Source organism: Bos taurus, chromosome 22, assembly GCF_002263795.3.
Source record: "Bos taurus isolate L1 Dominette 01449 registration number 42190680 breed Hereford chromosome 22, ARS-UCD2.0, whole genome shotgun sequence".
Taxonomy (NCBI): Eukaryota; Metazoa; Chordata; class Mammalia; order Artiodactyla; family Bovidae; genus Bos; species Bos taurus.
Window position 1 is genome coordinate 29,200,304 of NC_037349.1, and position 18,605 is coordinate 29,218,908.

Here is an 18,605-nt window from a genome sequence, read left to right on the forward strand (position 1 = left end):
CTCCCTCCACCCCTGGCAACCATTGATCTGTTCTCCATCCCTGTAGTTTTGGTTTTTCTACCATGTCACCTGAAAAGAATCACACCCTATGTGACCTTTGGAGACTGGCTTCTTTCACTTAGGATAATGCATTTGAGATTCACCTGTGCTGCACAGATATGTCCAGAGTTTATTCCTTTGCCTTGCTGTGTAGTATTCCATGGTGTGGAGGTACCTACTGCTCATTGTTTCTCATTCACCAGCTGAAGGGCATTTGGGTTGTTTCCAAATTTTGGTGATGAGGCATCAATATCTGAGTACAGGTTTTTATGTGAACATATGTCTTTACTTCTCTTTGTAAATTTCTAGAAGTGGGATTGCTGGCTCACATAGTAAGTGTGTGTTTAACTTTGTAAGAAACTGTCAAACTGTTGTTTCAGAGGAATCATACCATATTGCACTCCCACTGGTGTTGTTTGAGGGTGGCTCCATGTCTTCCCCGGCCCTTGGGAATGTCGGGATTTTTTATTTAAGCCTTTCTTAGGTACAGTGGTATCTCACTGTGGCTTAATTTGCATTTCTTTAATGAATAATGGTGTAGAGTGTCTCTTCACATGCTTATTAACCATTCATACTTTTTTTTGACAAAATGTCCATTCAAATCTTTTCCTCATGTTTCATCAGATTACTTGTTTTTCAATTGTATTGTAAAAATTCTTCATATATCTTGGATGTAATTCCTTTATCAACTATGTGTTTTGCAGATATTTTCTCCCAGTCTTTGACTTTTCATTTTCTAAATAGTGTCTCTCAAAGAGCAGAAGTTTTTAATTTTGATGAAGTCCAAGCTACCAGCTTTTTCTTTTATAGATCATGTGGTTTTGTTTGTTTGTTTTTTGTATCTAAGAAATATAGGTCTATCCAAGGCCACAAAGGTTTTCTTCTTTCTTTTCTTTTGGAAGTTTTATAGTTTTAGGTTCTGCACTTAGGTCTCACCTATTTGGAATTAATTTTTGTAAATGTGACATGGTATTTCCTACTGTGCAATAAGCAGACCAATAAAACTTGCTGTCTCTGATGAGCGTGAGCACAGGTGACAGTGTAGCCCGTGGAAAAATCTGGTTAAGTTTCAAACACAGATGTTCTGGGAAGCTCCACCTCTTTCTGACTCCAAGGTTGAGTCTTTAGAAGTTAATCCTATCTTCAGTAACTCTCTACAGATGTCTGCAGTGGTACCAGCACAGGCCTGAGCTTTTCAGTGAAATGAGCTAGGTTTTCTCCAGTTTCTAAGATACTGTAGGTAGTTAGATGCTTCAAGAAACAATGTTTTCTCTTAAACCACTGAAGGAATATTCAGTGCAAAGTAGGGCATTAAATCTTAGCAATTATGATCGAAAAATCTTAATCTTCCTAGCTTCTGTCCTTCTTGGGTGACTTTTTCATTCACTAAGTGATACTGGTTTTTTTTTTTTTTTTCTGTTTCACTCAATAACACTGTCTTGGAATGTTTCATTAAAGTTATTCAGATCTTGGTACACTTAAAATATCAAAGATAAAATTAATGAGGAGAGAGCGTTAGGAAGCCAACAGAGAATTGTCCTTGTGATTTGGTCAACCGAGGACATTTTAAGCAGGCAAATACCGTCTACTATTGCCAACACTCATTAAAAAAAGGAGCATTTAAATTACCCAAACCTCCAAGAAATGAAAAAAATTGGAAGGACATAATATCAGAATAAAAAATAGTGTTTGCTGAGAACCAACTAATTGGTAATTTATTTGGACCTAGTATAGTATTCATACATTTACCCCTTTCCTGCTAAGTCGCTTCAGTCGTGTCCGACTCTGTGCGACCCCATGGACTGCAGCCTACCAGGCTTCTCCGTCCATGGGATTCTCCAGGCAAGAACACTGGAGTGGGTTGCCATTTCCTTCTCCAATGCCTGAAAGTGGAAAGTGAAAGTGAAGTCGCTCAGTCGTGTCTGACTCTTAGCGACCCTATGGGCTGCAGCCTACCAGGCTCCTCCGTCCATGGGATTTTCCAGGCAAGAGGACTGGAGTAGGGTGCCATTGCCTTTTCCATTTACCCCTTTAGCTTTCTCATTTCACTGCAGATTGGGGACAATCTCACCCCAAACTATAGTTTGCACTCAGACTAAAGGAAGGTGTATCATGGAGAGAGCAAGCCCTAAGGTATTGGAGAAAGGCTTTTTTCTCTCACTTAAAGTTCCAGTCTTAGTATTTAGATTTTCTGTCTGGGAGTAAATACAGGAGAAAGCTGAGCTGATGACATTTCAGACCTTTCCTTTGACAGCCACCAGTAGTTTCGCATCTTTCTTGGGCATAAGAAAAGGAGGGGAGTTCTTTATGAACTGCCTTCCTGTTCAACTCCCAAGGAGATTTAATTCTCCCACTGTGTCCCCGCTCCAAGGGGATCAGCCTCTCCCAGGCCCTTATTCATGAAAGCAGACCACAGACAGTCCCCAGCAGAAAGTCTTGTTAAACTCATCCGTGGCTTCAACAGCACTTAGGATAAAGACTGTACTTTCACCTTAGCCCACCCCACCAAACAGGACATAGCCAAAGGCTACATCTTCCGTCTCAGGTCTCCTCTGTTGTAGGGCTCCTGGTACAGCTGCTTGCCTCAGACTTCTTCAAAGCTCCACATCCCTGAATGTTCTTCCTTTCTCTTCTTCTAGGCAATCTCGCCTTGCATCCTGTACTTGGCAGTAGTTGTCACAATCGTAATGAATTACTCAGATAAAGTTGGCCTTCTCAAGGAGAATGCAAACTCCAAAAGAACAGAAATCAAGTCTATTTTGTTTATCTGATCTTCTTGTCCCTGGCATGGGGCAAGCCACCAAGTTGCTGTGCAATAAATTACTGTTAAATGAAAGAAATCCTCTTCAATGCATGTTTACCAGGCACTGTTCTAGGTGTTTATATATAACAGTGTGTGTGTGCTGGAGTGGGGATGGTGGTGTGGGGGAGAAAAAGAGAAAAAAAAATCCTTGCTGCTATAGAGCTTCTATCCTACTGGGCAAAGATCTGCTAAACAAGATAAGTAAACGGCATGGTATGTTAAGCGGTGATAAGTGCAAAGGACAAAAAAAAGTAAGGCAGTTAAAGAACACGTAGAGGGCTGGTGGACGATATTTTTAGATTAGATGACTCGAGGAAACCTTACTGAGAACGTGGCTTTTGAGCAAAGACATGAAGGAGGTAAGGCATCTGTAAATGTGGTTATCAGGGTGGGATGTGGAGGAAGAGCATTCCAAGCATAGGGAATAGCAAGTGCAAAGGCCCTGCGGTGGCAACATGACATTCCTGGAACAGTCAGTGTAATGGAAGTGGTGAATAAGGAGGAAGGAAGCAAAGTGTCCAAATGTAGTCTTTTAATCTGCCCTGTGTATCCATGGAATCATTTACACCAGACATTTCTTGGAGAGTGCCTCTGACCGTGTCTACTCTAAAATCATGGGTTTCTAATAGTTTTAAAGCAGTAAGTAGAACCTCTCCTTCCAGTGAAATATGAAATGGAAGTTCAAGATAGGAAACAAGAGGGTGGCTCTCTGTCAACTGCCACCCATCCCTTCACCTCACACTAGTTCAAAGCAACACGGTGGAAGAAAATTTGCTCCCCACCCAGCTCAGGTTGAGTGCACTGCTCTAGAATCATAGTCTGATGCTCTGTCTAGAACCCTGCTGTTCTCCAGCATGAAGTAGAGTTGTCTGGCTCCTGTAACCACAAGGAGACTCACAGTAGATATTTACCTCCAACATGTGAATGAACTTAGAGCTTCTATAGTTACAACCACATGGTGTGATGTGTGCATCTGATATGTTCCCAGAAACTAGTTCTCTATTCTGGAACTTCTTTTTTCTTCAAATCAGGTTTTAAACTTTTTCTTTTTTTTAAAAGAGATAAAACAGGTCAAATACACATACACACAAACACACTAAAAGGTTGGTTTCCTGCGGATAGCTAAATGACCGTGTATTTGCAGTGGAACTCTACACAAGCAAATGAAAATGAACTACTAGAACAGGCAACAGCATGGATTAATACCACACATATTTGGTTGAGCAAAAGCTGCCAGCCAGACACTTCAGTACATACCATATGATCTTCAGGCAAAGCTAGTCTGCAGGGAGGAAAGATGGAAAGATTCTATATCTTGATCTGGATGTTGCATGCAAAGGTGTAGTGGATACATGTAAAAATTCATGGAGCTATCAAAAACAATCCGTGCGTTTTACTCTAGGTAAACAATAATAAAGTCAGTGTCCTTCCCACTACCTGTGGCTCCCAGCTACCCTCCCCAGAGGCTACTCCTCCAGCTGGGATTTCTTAATTCCCTTTTTCTCGCTGTACCTTCACGCTAGGGGCAGAGTCCTGGGAGCATGCCAGGCAGACACCAGAGGCCAAGGCTGTGGGCACCCGGCCATGGCTTGTGTACATGCCCCTTGTCTTTCTCTGGCCTCTTTGACCCTCAGCTCCATGCCTCCCTCCTCCTCTTCCTCCTTTTCTCCCTGAAGGTTGGCCTGGGAGGTTGCTGACCCTGGCTGAACACTGTTGTCCCTCCTGGCTCTCCAGGGTGTGCCTCCCTAGAAAGGACACCGTGGGCTGATCAAGGTTATCATTGACACATTCCCTCCCTCTTTTATTCTCTCTTCTGATCCCTGGACTGATCCTAGGACTTCTTGCTCTGTGGGTACTTTGTCTCAGGGAAGTGAGCTTCCCTGGTGTCCTGCCCTGGACCGCTTCCGTTTTATAGGGCAGCCTTGATAGTAGCCCATTCTGCGTTTGCATATAAACTGGGGGGAGGGGAGCTATCTCAGTGGAAGCTGAGAGCCCCTCTTATTTTCCCTCCACACCCCTATCCCCACCCCTCAATTTCTAGCATCATCCTCTGACCCTGTCCCTACCCCCACCCAGAGCTTCCACCCAGCCAAGCCTTTTATCTTATCATCTGGGTCCTACCTCAACCATGATTCCCCATTGCCTGAGGGCAGAGGGGCCTGAGTCACGTTCAAGTCAATTTGGCAAGCGTTCTTGGAACAGGCTAAAAAGTAAAGGGTACTACTTGTTCCTGGCCTCCAAGAAGCTTCTAAAGCAGGGGAAATGGTGCACAACCCAGGCTCAGTTATAATAGTTCTCAACCACTATTTTCTATTGGTCCTTTCTAAGTGCCAGGTACTGACCTGCTTGCTTTTCGTACATTAAGTCCCTGAATTTGCCAAACAACCTAAGGAGGAGAATGGCACTGAGGCACAAGGTTTAAACTGCTGGCATGTGGCTGCTGGCATTTGAACAGTAACTTCCCTAGGGAAACGCCCCATTTAGGCTCTGGGCGGGGGGGGGGGGGGGTTCAAGCAGAAGCAGAGTTGTCGGGCCTTGGGGGACATGTAGTTGTGCCACACCTCTTCTGCACAGTTCCCTCCTGCGTCAAGGGCTTGGAAAGGGGCTTCGGGGCGGTCTATCTACTCGAGGCAGGAAATTTACGAGAGGCAGGTACAAAGCTCCGCGTGGCAGAGGAGCAGAAGGGAGCGGGGGAACCCGGGCCAAAAGAGGCCCTGCCAGCTCCGGGGGCACTGCAAGCCTCGAGGCGTTGCGAGCGTCGCGGCGGTTGAAAGCCCCACCGGCTCGCGCAAACTGTGCCCAACTACTTCCCCGGGGCGGCTTCGGGGCCCGGGGCCCTGCGACAGCCCTACGGGGCGGCCGCGCGGGGGCCAAAGCCCAGAGTGGGTACCCGGGCGCGGCCACGTGCGCCCTGCGGGGCTCGCACGCTCCGCCACGCCGGGCCGCGGGGCCACCAGCAGGCACGCGCGCCCCCAGCGCGCACACACTCCGGGGCACGCACACCGACGGCCCGGCCCACGTCCACCACGCCCCGCCCTCCCCCGCGCCCCGCCCCCGCCCTCGCGGCGCCGGCCGCCGCCTTCCCATTGGCCGCCCGGCGAGTGACGCGCGGCGCCCGGCCCCGCCCCTCGTCAGTCACTCGGCGGAGGCGGCGCTGGCGGGGACTAGTCTCGTCCGGAGACTGGCAGCGGCGGCGTCGGCGGCGGCCGGAGCTCGAGCCCCAGCGGCTGAGGGCGGGCGGGCGGGCGCGGGGGAGGGAGGGGGGCCGGTCCGCGACGACTCCCCGGACGGCGTTTCTCCTCCGAGCAGCGCGGGTGTCGGATTTGGGGGGGGCGGGGGTACAGCCCATCCATGACCATGGGCGACAAGAAGAGCCCGACCAGGTACCTGCTCCGAGCCGAGGGGGCGGAAGGGGAGGGAGGGCTGGGGGCGGGCGGGGGCCGGCGACGACTAGGCCCCGGAGCCACCCGGGGCGGGGGGAGGCGCTGCTAAGATGGAGATCCGGGGGCGGGGGGAGGCGGCGGCGGCGGGCGGTGGCGGCGGCGGCGGGAGGCGGTGTCGCTCCCGCTCGGGGCCGGCGGCCGTGCGCGCCGCAGCCATGGCGGCTCCTTCTCAGCCGCCCTCCGCCGCCGCCGCCGCCGCCGCCGCCGCCGCCACTCCTCCCAGACAAAGGGAGATTTAACCAGGTGGGGAGGGAGGGAGGGCGCGAGCATGGGAGGGGAGAGGGAAGGAGCCAGCCCACTCCCCGCCGCCGGCCTCGGGCTGCCCCTGCGCGCCCCCTCCAGATCCGGCCCGCGGCTCCCCTCCCGGCCCCCCCCCCCCAGCCCCACGCTCAAGTCCACAAGTCCGCCCGCTTCCTGCGCCCGCCGCGGCCCTTCCCGGGGCGCCGCCGCCGCCTACTGTGCGAGGCAGCACAGCCCGGGCCCGGAGGTTGCAGGGTGCCGGTGGGGGCGCCCGGTCCCCTCCCCCGGTCCCTCCTCTCGGCCCTGAAAAGGGTGGGTGGGTGGTCGTCTTAGCGAAGTTTCCAGCGCTGGATTCCTGGGAAATTACGACGGCTCACCAGCGCCTGTGTTTTTGCTCTCGCTCCCCCTTTTTCCTGCTCCCTGACTCTTCCCTCCCCTTTCCCCCACTCCTCACTCCTCTGAAGGCCAAAAAGACAAGCAAAACCTGCCGCAGACGAAGGCTTTTGGGATTGTAGCGTCTGCACCTTCAGAAACAGCGCCGAAGCCTTTAAATGCAGTATCTGCGATGTGAGAAAAGGCACCTCCACCAGGTACTTGAAGATTTCTGTTATCTTTTGTTAAAGGACTTTTTTTTTTTTTTTTTTTTTAAATCAAGGTTGGGGAGCGGGTTGTGAGGTCTACTTTCTGCCCTCTTTCCAACTTGTTGATTACGGCTTTTTTCTGCATTTGCGGGTTGGGGGGGGGCATTGATGTGTGGTTTTGATTGTGTGTAATTTCATGTTGGGTGCAAAGCCTCGTGTTCACTGAATGATTTATGGGAGAGAATTTTTCCAGGTTTCGTCTTATTTCAAACAGACGCTGGATTTATTTGACACTTGTATCCATTGGCTTATTGGTATTGGCTCCAAAAGACAGGAAGCAGTACTTTTGCTATGGATTGTAGGACATTGGACCTTTTATTTTTGCCATGTGCAGAATGTTTTTAATTTGCCTATCCTGATTTATTTTTCTCTTTCCTGAGAAATTTGGTGGTGGTTGTACAGTAACGGGGTTGTGCTTTTCCTGTCTTGAACTGCAGCTGTCTCCCGCCCCCACCCCCACCCCCCCTTGCACTTGACAATAAATGGTGGGGTTTGATAAAGTGCATTTTTTGAAAGACCGAACTGCCAGTTTGTGTCTGTGTTTTTTTCTGATTAGCTTATGAGGGATGGTGATGGAGGACGGATTTTTGGAAAATGTGTAATGAATAGTGTGATTATACTGAAGTTTGTGTTTAGAGCTTTATTATAATGAAAAGAATGTTGAAGGAATTCCTTTTCATTCTAGTGAAGGTACTAAAGTGTATGGTATCAAAACGAGTTGAACTACTTCAGATTTAACATTTAGATATACTTGAGTGAAATCTCAAAGCTGATTTTTTAAGTCTTTCGGTCATCTTTTAACTTTTATCTTGTATTTGTTTCGGTGATTTTAGTTTGAAGTTAAACTATTCTTTATGTCATTTAATGGGCAGACATTGGGGGAGTGTGTGTGTGAAAGTAAGATGGAACGAGTGATTTTCCTGTGCATCTTTAAAGTTGATTGCTGAAAGTCTCATTTCATCAGGTACTTGTTTTTGAATTGGTAATCTTCCAACATGACCGTGTAGTAGTACTGCACGGTTCTAACTGGATGTTGTTCTTTGACTAAGTGAATGTGTCCTGTTAGGGTTTGGTTGCTTTGTTTATACCTGGGACTAAATAGCATATTGAGCAACCTAAAGAATGTAACTGGGATGAATTGGTCCAATTACTGGTGGAACACTTCTGTGAATTTCACTGACTGTAAGTAATGAGACCTTTAAGTAAAAATACTCCAGGGCTAAAAGTATCTCCCCATAGGTACTTTTTAAAGTAAATTCATATCAATATTTGGTATTATTATAGAGCAGATTTAGTTAAAAACACCCATTGGGAGCTCAGTAGATCTTGTTTTGCTACTTAAAACAGGGAATTCCATCAAATGACATGAAAGTTTAGAAATGTATTTGTTATTTAAAGCAATAGTGATTGTATTTTATTTGAGTAATGTTTTTTTACATGTAGAATCCCTCAGAGGCCAAACCTCTTTATTGTGGTTTTGCTTTGAGTGTTACCGTAGATGATGTTAAAGTAATGACTAGGAAACTCCTAAGAACTTGAGAACTTTACTGGTGAAGAGAAACAAATTCAGAAGTTTACATCCAGTGTATTGCTGGGAATAATTATCTCATAACAAAGTGCATTTCAGTTTCTATATGTATTTAAAAAAAAACTGACTCATCAACTTTTGCAAGCACGTGGAAGGTGTTGATTTTAAAAACAATGTAGATGTTTAAAATTTCTTCAGACCCGTAGATGACAACATTAGAATTAAATTTTTTAAACAAATATATTAAATTCTTAATAATGAAAATACAGGAACATGATACTCATGTATTGTCTTTAAGAGTCTATGATTTTTTGAGGTCTCTGGTTGTGTAGGATTTGAACACAGATTTAAGAGATCTGAGGATTTAGATTCTTATCCAACTCATGATACTTTTACATAACTTAATTTCATATTGGTTGTTGTCAGTATTTTGGTGTGTTAGAACTAAAAGTCTTTATAAAAGACTGTTCTAAAAGTCATTAATAAGAAGGCAAATAACATTTTGGCCTTCCTATGCTGTGAATGGGTTTCATGTAGAAGGGTGAATTCCACAGGTTTTCATCTGTGCTATCCAGTGTATTAACTGTTGGCTAATTTCTCTGTGATACTAGTTACTACTGCTTTGTCTTTTCCCAGGGCCTTTTTTATTTGTAATTTAATTGATTCAGCAAAGATTTGACATTTGCTGCCTTTTATAGTTTTATTTATTAAAAAAAAAAAAAAAAAATTTGCCAGACAGCATGTGGGATCTTAGTTCCTGACCAGGAGTCGAACCTGCACCCCCTAGAGTGGAAATGTTAAGTCTTAGCCACTGGATCACTCGCGAAGTCCCATGCCTTGTATAGTTTTAATCAGACGTGGTGTTAACGGCAGTAGAAAACGTGTTGGGTTTTCGATACTGGGTAATAAGCTAAATTTTTTTGATATTTAGTATAATTTTTAAGTAATGAAAGGACTTCTAATCTGCTGACTGGTATAGTAATTTGGTTTTGTTGCTCTGAGCTGATGTTTTGTAACAGCCTTGACAGTTGGGAGCTAGTGGTAATCCTGGAGTTTGTTCATCATTCATGTCATTGTTGTTGCCATCATCTGTCTGACAATCAAGTAAGGAAGTCAACTTTGAATTAATGGTAGTCCAGTAGGATCCAGACTGTATTCTTTGAGAATAGAATTGATATTCTTCAGTTTGATTTGGAAAATACTGTCACTCATCCAAAGAACATTTATTAAATTACTAGGATGTGAAAGACTCCTGCTCAAGACATTGAAGACAGGAAGGGGGTTTTTTAGAATGTTGGTAAGACATGTATAGGAATGATCATAATCTAAGTTATAAAGGCTCTAAGAGAGGTATGCATAAAATGCTACAGGAGGTCTGAGCAATCTGGCTTGGGCATCAATTAGAAGAATTCCTCTCCCTTCAGTTCTTCTGGAGAAGAATTGATTTCTACAGAATTGCCTGCCATCTTTCACTATTATTGCCATGTGTACCAGATAAATTTAATTCTACAGTAGAGTCATGAAAGTGATTCAGAAGGTCTTTTCTTTTTGTAGTAGCATAGAGCAGAATGAAAGGTCAGAAGCTCCAAAGGAATCTGTTAAGGGAAGAGAGAAGAAATACTTTGTTGGCTACTTGGAGGTTCAGAGGGCAGTGGAAATCTTTATTTTGGATTTGTTTTACATCTCTTTAGTTCTTAAATACACTCCCTTTCCCAACTATTGCATTCCACTCTTTATTTTTTTTAAACAGCTTTATTAAGACATACTATAAGATTCACCAGTTGTATAAGTTTTTAATTCAGTGATTTTTGCTAATTTTAAAAATTGACTATACAGCCAGCACCACAAACCAGTTTTAGAACATTTCTGTCGCTGTGAATGGCTTCCTTATGCCTGTTCTGTGATATACTTTTAAAAAATTACTTATTTAGTGAGTGATTTATTTTTGGCTGTGCTGGTCTTCTAGTTGTAGCACGTGGGGGTACTCTTTAGTTGGGGGGCTTGGGCTTCTCATTGTGCTGGCTTCTTTTGTGGAGCACGGTCTCTAGGGCTTGTGGGCTTCAGTGGTTGAGGCACCTGCAGCTGAAATGTTCATTTTCCCACCATGCTGATGTACCCTGAGCTTTTCAAGATAGAACTTTTCAAGTATGTGAAAGGTGGTGGTGAGTGGGAAGAAACACTATCCCTTCCGTAGGTGATAGCCTAAGTAGTATTTCCCAGCCCACTTTGCAAATCTCATGAAAGAGGATATCAGCTTTTAAAAGGGAAAAAAAGCCCAACAGAACCACAAACTCACAAATTTACCTAACTGTTGTTCTTCTAAGTTGAAGTTCTTGAGTATTGGACAGAGTAATAACTTCCTGGACATCTTGATAAATGTATTTTACTTTTGGTCTTGTTAATTCTCTGAATGTAATTATCTATAAATAAATATTGTAAAATAAAAATTACTGAGATACTGCTGCAGCTTTTCTTGATTAGTGGTGCTTTGATAATAGTGCTGCACTGAATACTATCCCCCTGAAAAATGTACTCTATTTAGAGCTTTTACAGACAAGTAAAAGTGAGGTTAGGTGTGTAATAAAATGGTGTGGCCTTAAAGAAAAGAAAAAACAGCCTGGTACTCAGGCTATTGAATGGGAATTGGTAGGACTCAGTTGTCTGTGTGTAAAATAATCCCCTTGTCCAGGAGCTCCCTGATTCTTGGCAGTTGTAACTTTGGACGTTTTCTCCCCGTCAATTGAGATACCCTGACAGCTCAGAGTCTCTTGACTTGTCATGAAGTTCTTTAGAAGTTTTAGGGGGAAAATGCACATATTTAGTGAAACATGAAAAGTTTTCGTCTTGGCTGAAAGCTTCAGAAGTGCATCATCCTGTGATACACTTTCAGATAGAAAGACTCCCAGAAAGCTGGAGAGTCTCCACTCTGCCCTCACCTAGAGTGGAGCGGGACTTCTGGGTCATCTGCCACCGTGGTTTTGCTTCTTAGGCCACATTGGGTTTTTTTTGTTTTGTTTTTTTTAGTTTTACAATTTTTATTAATGTTTGGCCGCCCTGGGTCCTTTGTTGCTATGCTTGAACTTTCTCTAGTTGCGGGGAGTGGGGGACGACTCTTGATTGCGGTAGATTGTCTTGTTGTAGAGCACAGGCTCTAGGGTGCGTTGGCTTCGGAAGTTGCAGGATGGGTTTAGTTGCTCTGCGGCATGTGGCGTCTTCCCAGACCAGGGATTGGACCCATGTCCCCTGTGTCGGCAGGTGGACGGATCCTCAACCACTGAACCACCAGGAACTCCCTGCACTGGTTTTATTTTAGTGTTTGCCTTTTCATAAAATTTCTCCATAAAGTACATAGAAAATTATCCATCTTCCAAATCATCAAACCTTGTTAAACATTTCAGCCTCATAGTTGGTGCAAAAGCGGGTACAGGTTAGAGATTATTCTTAACCCAGAAACGAAGTGATAATTTATTTTGTGTTTGCTGTTACACTGGACTTAACTGATTTATTGTTACTGACTTGATCTTATGTATACTTGGAGACTTAAAGTATCAATAAATTACCTGGGTAGTTGTGATTGACAAGCTTTTATTGAATACACAGTCATCTGTGCTCTGTGTACATGGTGTACAGACAGATGAGATCTTTGTTTTCATGAAGCTTAAAGTACTATGGAGAGGAAAAGAAAATAAACAAGTGAACAGAAGAAAAAGCGTTTCAGCTGGAGATCAGTGCTCCAAGGAAATTGGAGCAGGATAGGGAACTAGAGTGGTGAGAACTGGGCGGAGCAACAGCTTTACAGACAGTATTGAGATGCACACTGGCCTTTTTAGGAAACACATGCTGCTTTCTTCTGGAACTAGGGGATAACTTTTTTTTTTTTGGAGGTTTACCTGCACCAGTTTGCTCATTTGGTTGGGGACAGTTTATAGAGTTTGAGCCTTTATGCCCAGGCTAAACTTTGAGTTAAACTTGTAGATGAAAGTCTGGCCAGCTGCCATGCAGTATATACTGTTGCAGTTGACCCTTGAACAACTGGGAGATGAAGGGTGCTGATTCCCACGCCTCTGTGTGTAGCTGGACATTAACGTAACAGTTGTCCCTTGGTATCCAAAGGGCATTAGTTCTAGGACATGCCTTGGTGGTGATGGTTTAGTTGCAAAGTCGTGTCCGACTCTTGTGACCCCATGGACTGTATCCTGCCAGGCTCCTCTGCCCATGGGATTTCCCAGGCAAGAGTACTGGAGTGGGTTGCCATTTCCTTCTCCAGGGGATCATCCTGACCCAGGAATCGAACCCAGGTCTCCTGGATTGCAGGCTGTCTTTAGTTTTGCAGCTGTGAATTCAACCAACCATGGAATGTGCAGTACTGTAGTACGTGTTTATTGAAAAAATCTGTGTATAAGTGGACTTGTGTAGTTCAAACCCATGTTGTTTAAGGGTTAACTGTTCCTCCAATAGGAGATGTTAAATGGATTCAGTTATGTGTTTTTTTTAATGCATCATATATTTATTGTGTACTTTCATAGATGCTGAACAAATTCCAACTAATTGTATGTAGTTTAGCAAAATAGTTATCAGCACTAACACAGTTCCGTGAAAGTGAAGTCGCTCAGTCGTGTCCGACTCCTAGCGACCCCATGGACTGCAGCCTACCAGGCTCCTCCATCCATGGGATTTTCCAGGCAAGAGTACTGGAGTGGGGTGCCATTGCCTTCTCCTAACACAGTTCCTTAGTACTTGAGGAAATAGTGGCTCTCCAGATGTCCTCTTTTCAACTTGAACAAAAATATTTTGCAGTCACTGCGGTTCTCAATTGCCCTCTTGCCCCATCGCCAGGGCCTTTTCTCTTTGTGACATCTTCTATACTTACTATCATTTGCTCTCCTGGTTTTTTTTTTTTTTTTTTTTTTGGCTTGTTGGCTTGTTTATTTTTAAGTGAACTTTGTGAACGGTAGCATACGTACAGAGATGGGCACAAACCATAATTGTAAGACCTGATAACTTTCACAAAGTGAGCACACCTGTGTAACTAGCAGCCAGATTAGGAAACAGAATATTAACAGGACCCCCAAAGCCCTTGGGGCCCCTTTGCAGTCACTTCCCCCGTCCCAGCCCTGTCCTTACTTCTGACACTGGAGATGAGCTTTGCTTGCTTTTAACTTACAGTATGTACACTTCTGGGTCTGTCTTCTTACACTAATTCTTATATTTGTGAATATTCATGTTGTGTGTGGTTCTTGCTTATTTTACCAGTGCTGTTTTATCATAAGAATATCTTAAGTGTTTAACTCTGCATGCAGACCTCTAACACGTTCTAGAGATAGAATCTCTCTGCGACTTCTGTTCATTACGTACATACTTGAACTCAGCCATCTCCTTCCAGCAGCAGCATAAATCCACATATCATTAGGTAAAAGGAGGAAAACCTGGTATGTGGAACTTTCTAGAGTGTATAAATAGAGTAAACTTTTGCCTGTCATGAGTAATATTATTCATGAATCATTTATATTTCAAGGCTTTGGTTAAATAAACACAAAATTCCTGCTCTGAAGGAACCTAACAAACTTGTTGAAAAGATAAGACTATAAAAAGATGACCAGTGGTTGTGAATGCAAGTTATTTTTCACAGGAGGTGGAGACCCTGTTTTGAGGGGTATTGGGGGAAGACCTCCTCACTGAACCTGAGATTTAAACTATGCCATAGTTTTTTGGTTCTTGATATGGGGTTTGTTATACAATGTGATGCAAGTTAGTTAGTTCTGTGCCTTCTCCTTTTTAACTGTTCACACTCAGATGTCACCCATACCTTCCCACTTGTCTTTACAGCTTGATAATTCCCAGATACTATTGATTAACCACCTGTCACCACCCCCATGCATGAATACACGTGACAAACAGATCCAACTGGTTCTTGGGCCTTGCCACTTGGACAGCTTAGATTATCTCCTGGTTCTCATTGTTCTTAGGGTAAAGTCCAAATCCTTAACCATCACAAAGGGTTTCTGATTTGATCCTTTGCTGTTTCTGTAGAATTGCTGGATGCAGCCTGCCCCCACTCCATCTGCCCCGTACACACAGCACTTGTGTGTTTCATACCAAACTGCCTGGTATTTCCTTGTATGGACCATACTGTCTCATTTCCATACCTCCACACATTCTTTTCCTCTGGATTTCTTCTCAGATGTGCCTCCTTCCTTAGCCTGGCTGCTCCTGTTTGTCCTTCTAGGCATCTTGGGAAGTCTTTTTCCAGTGCCCTACAGTCATGTATGCCTCTTCATTACATTTGAACTGTAGTTTTGTTTGATTGCCTCTGTTACGTTTTCACCTTTTTGAGGGCATGATCTTTCTTTGTGTTACAGAGTCAGGCGCTCAGTAGGGGTTCAGTAAATGTATGTAGAATAGATGAAGACTGGAAGTTTGAATCAGAGTTGCCTTTAAAACTGTTCCAGTTAAAGAGTTCTGATACATACCCTTGCACATTAGGGCTTGCGTTTTGTCTGTAAAGTTATTGAGTTAGTGGAAATTTGTCTTTATAAAGTATGTCCTTAAGTAGTATTCTCATTTTCTGGTTTTGTTTCCTAAACATGTTCTAGAAATTACACACAGATTATAACCTTGGAGACCCTGGCCTATGCATTTAAAGTACTTCCTGGAGTGGTTTTGGGCTTCAGAGTTTTAGCACACTTACCTAAACAATAACTGTGACCATTCTCCTTCTCTTTTTGTTGCGCATTTGGTGATTTAAGCTGCCAAAAGTCATATGGAAAAGTCTGCAAATAAAGCAGAGGATCAATCATGTTGTGTAAAACCAATTTTGAGGTGTGTTAAGGAACTAGGTAGCAGCCCGTGGGATTGCAGGGGACAGACGCCACTTAGCGACTGAACGAGGAGCTGGGCGAGTGTGCTTGTGAGCTTGGTCCTAAAGGCAGTTTAAAAATTGCTACGGAGCATCTTAAGTGTTGTTGAAAATGTTACGCTATGCTGTCCACTGTGTTAACATACCCATAACTTGATAGTTGCACCTTGCACATGGTATACATGACTGTTATTTGAATTAATTACTGCTGTTAAGTTGAAGTCTTGACTCCTTCATTTATTTAGCTATAGTTTCACTTCTGTGCAGTGATTGACACAGATGGATGCCAAAGGTGAATTCTCAGTAAAGGCATTGCAAATAAACCCCTGTGTAACTCAGAAATCAGAAGTACAGACCTTTTTCGACTTAAAAATGGGATTATGTCCAGAACCATCATAAGTTGAAAATACTGAAAGGTGAAAATGCATTTAAAACGCCTAACTTGTCGAATATCACAGCTTGGCTTAGACTACCTTAAACACCTCAAAACGCTTATGATGGCCTACAGTTGTGCAAAATCACCTAACACAAAGCCAGTTCTTCAGTGAACTGTTGAATGTCTCATGTAATGTTTGAATACTGTACTGAAAGTGAACAACAGAATGGTTGGCTGGGCACAGAATGGTTGTAAGTGCATCAGTTGTTTGTCTTGCCGATTGTGTGGCTGTCAGGGAGCTGCGGGGCCTGCCCTCTGCCCAGCATCACCAGAGAGTACTGGACCCCACGCCTCTGGCCCAAGGAAAGATCAGAATCTGAAGTGCGGTTTCTACTGATCGTGTACCACTTGGGCCCGCCGTAAAGTCAAAAAATCCTAAGTTGTGAGCCATCCTTAAGTTGACTGTCTGTAGTTGAAACCACAGGGTAAACAGCTGAAATTTTTATTTTTAAATATAATTAGATCCTTATCACTCCTCTCCTTTCTTCCCTCAGTCAGTTTAGAAAATTTGTGTAGGTTATCCTTTGGTTCGGAAAAGAAGCTAGGAAGCAGGGATGGAAAAGAAGCATCTTCAAACTTATTCATACCATTTTCTCTATAATTTGAGATCATTAACAATACAATTGAAGAGAAAACTTCAAAAGCCTTCGGAAGGGACAAGAAATTAAGGGTGATGTAGGATGCAAGTTTCATCAACTTATTGGGTCTTAAAATATCAAATGTGTGGTGGTTAGTTGGAGAAAACAAACCTGGTGACTGCTTTCTAAGAACAGATATGATTTCATATTGTAGGCTCTCAGTTTTTGATTAAGTAGGTCTGGGATAGCATTGCGTTTCTTACAAGTTCCAAGGTGATGTTGATGGTGCTGATCTAGGGAGCATACCTTGAAAACTGGTTTCAGTTCAGTTCAGTCGCTCAGTCGTGTCCGACTCTTTGCGACCCCATGAATTGCAGCACGCCAGGCCTCCCTGTCCATCACCAACTCCCGGAGTTCACTGAGACTCACGTCCATCGAGTCGGTGATGCCATCCAGACATCTCATCCTCTGTCGTCCCCTTCTCCTCCTGCCCGCAATCCCTCCCAGCATCAGAGTCTTTTCCAATGAGTCAACTCTTCGCATGAGGTGGCCAAAGTCCTGGAGTTTCAGCTTTAGCATCAGTCCTTGCAAAGGACACCCAGGACTGATCTCCTTTAGAATGGACTGGTTGGTTCTCCTTGCTGTCCAAGGCACTCTCAAGAGTCTTCTCCAACACCACAGTTCAAAAGCATCAATTCTTCGGCGCTCAGCCTTCTTCACAGTCCCAACTCTCACATCCATACATGTCTACTGGAAAAACCATAGCCTTGACTAGACGGACCTTTGTTGGCAAAGTAATGTCTCTGCTTTTGAATATGCTATCTAGATTGGTCATAACTTTCCTTCCAAGGAGTAAGTGTCTTTTAATTTCATGGCTGCAATCATTCTCCTTTAAAGAGAAACCAGCCAGTCCTCATGAAGATGAAGATTGTTTTTGATGTTTGTTATGGAAAAATTATGTCTTGGCATTTAAAGTGAACTTAAATAAGTGATAACATTCTAAGAAGCATATTTTTAATCCAGAGCTGGCATTAGTGTCGATTCCTCCACATTGTGTGGAGTATAGGATTACTGATAAGTTGGGGGACCATATCAAGTAAACGTTTATTTTTTGCATCCTAAAATCAGTGATTATCTTGCATTACTAACACTTGGGTTGAATTTCACATATATTTATTTAAACAGCTCTTTCTTTGCACCATAAGTCAGAGAGACAGAACCAGGTCTTAAAATCGATACACCAACATTCCAGTAAAATGTTGGCAAAGAATATGAACAGATAATTTATGAAATTACTACAAATTAAGTCAGGAAATGTGGGAAATGTATACAACCTTCCCATTATTCAAATATATACCAAACAAGATAATGTTTTTTGCAAGTAAAAAATTAAAGATGGAAAAAGATATTTTAGTGAGATTAGGAAGTGAACATTCTCACAGACCATTGGTGGGTGGTGTGTATGTTGATTTAAGTTTTTTGAAGGTCATTATGGCATTTGTATCTCGTTACCCAATAATTTATCATATAGGAATTTATGTGACCTGTATGCAAAAATTTTTGTGTATGTACACTAACGGCAGCATTTTAACAAAAATGAAATTACCTACGTAGGAATCGCCATGGAGTTGTTAGAAGCCGTCAAATAGCTATAAATATTTTGCATCTCTTAAAAATGTTTTGAGATCTCTCATACACTGGTGGTGGGAATGTAGAATGGTACAATTACTCTGAAAAAAGTTTGGGCAGTTTTTTTTACAAAACTAGGAATTTGACTTCTGGACATTTATCCCAGGGAAATTAAAACTTGTATTCACACAAAATCTGTTCACAAGTGTCCATGGCAGCTTTACTTGTAATAGGCTGAAACTGGAAAGAAAAGTGTCTTTCAGAATGGTGCATCCGTACCATGGACTATTACTCAGTTCTTAAAAAGGAGCAAACTCTTGATGCATACAACTGGCATGGATATCAAAGGGCCCTTGTGCTGAGAGAAAAAAGCCAGTCTCCAGAGTCACCTATTGTAGGATGCTAGTAACAT

General features: G+C 43.6%; 1 protein-coding gene across 1 annotated transcript in view; it reads left to right on the forward strand.

Moving 5' to 3' along the window:
• The first annotated feature begins 6,008 nt into the window (after positions 1 to 6,008).
• Positions 6,009 to 18,605, forward strand: part of RYBP (RING1 and YY1 binding protein) — a 73,545-nt gene continuing 60,948 nt past the window's right edge. Inside the window, exons 1-2 of the mRNA XM_024983347.2 lie at positions 6,009 to 6,225; positions 6,990 to 7,115. Coding sequence (XP_024839115.1) covers positions 6,194 to 6,225; positions 6,990 to 7,115 — 158 coding nt within the window. The 5' untranslated portion in view covers positions 6,009 to 6,193. The remainder of the gene's footprint in view (positions 6,226 to 6,989; positions 7,116 to 18,605) is intronic.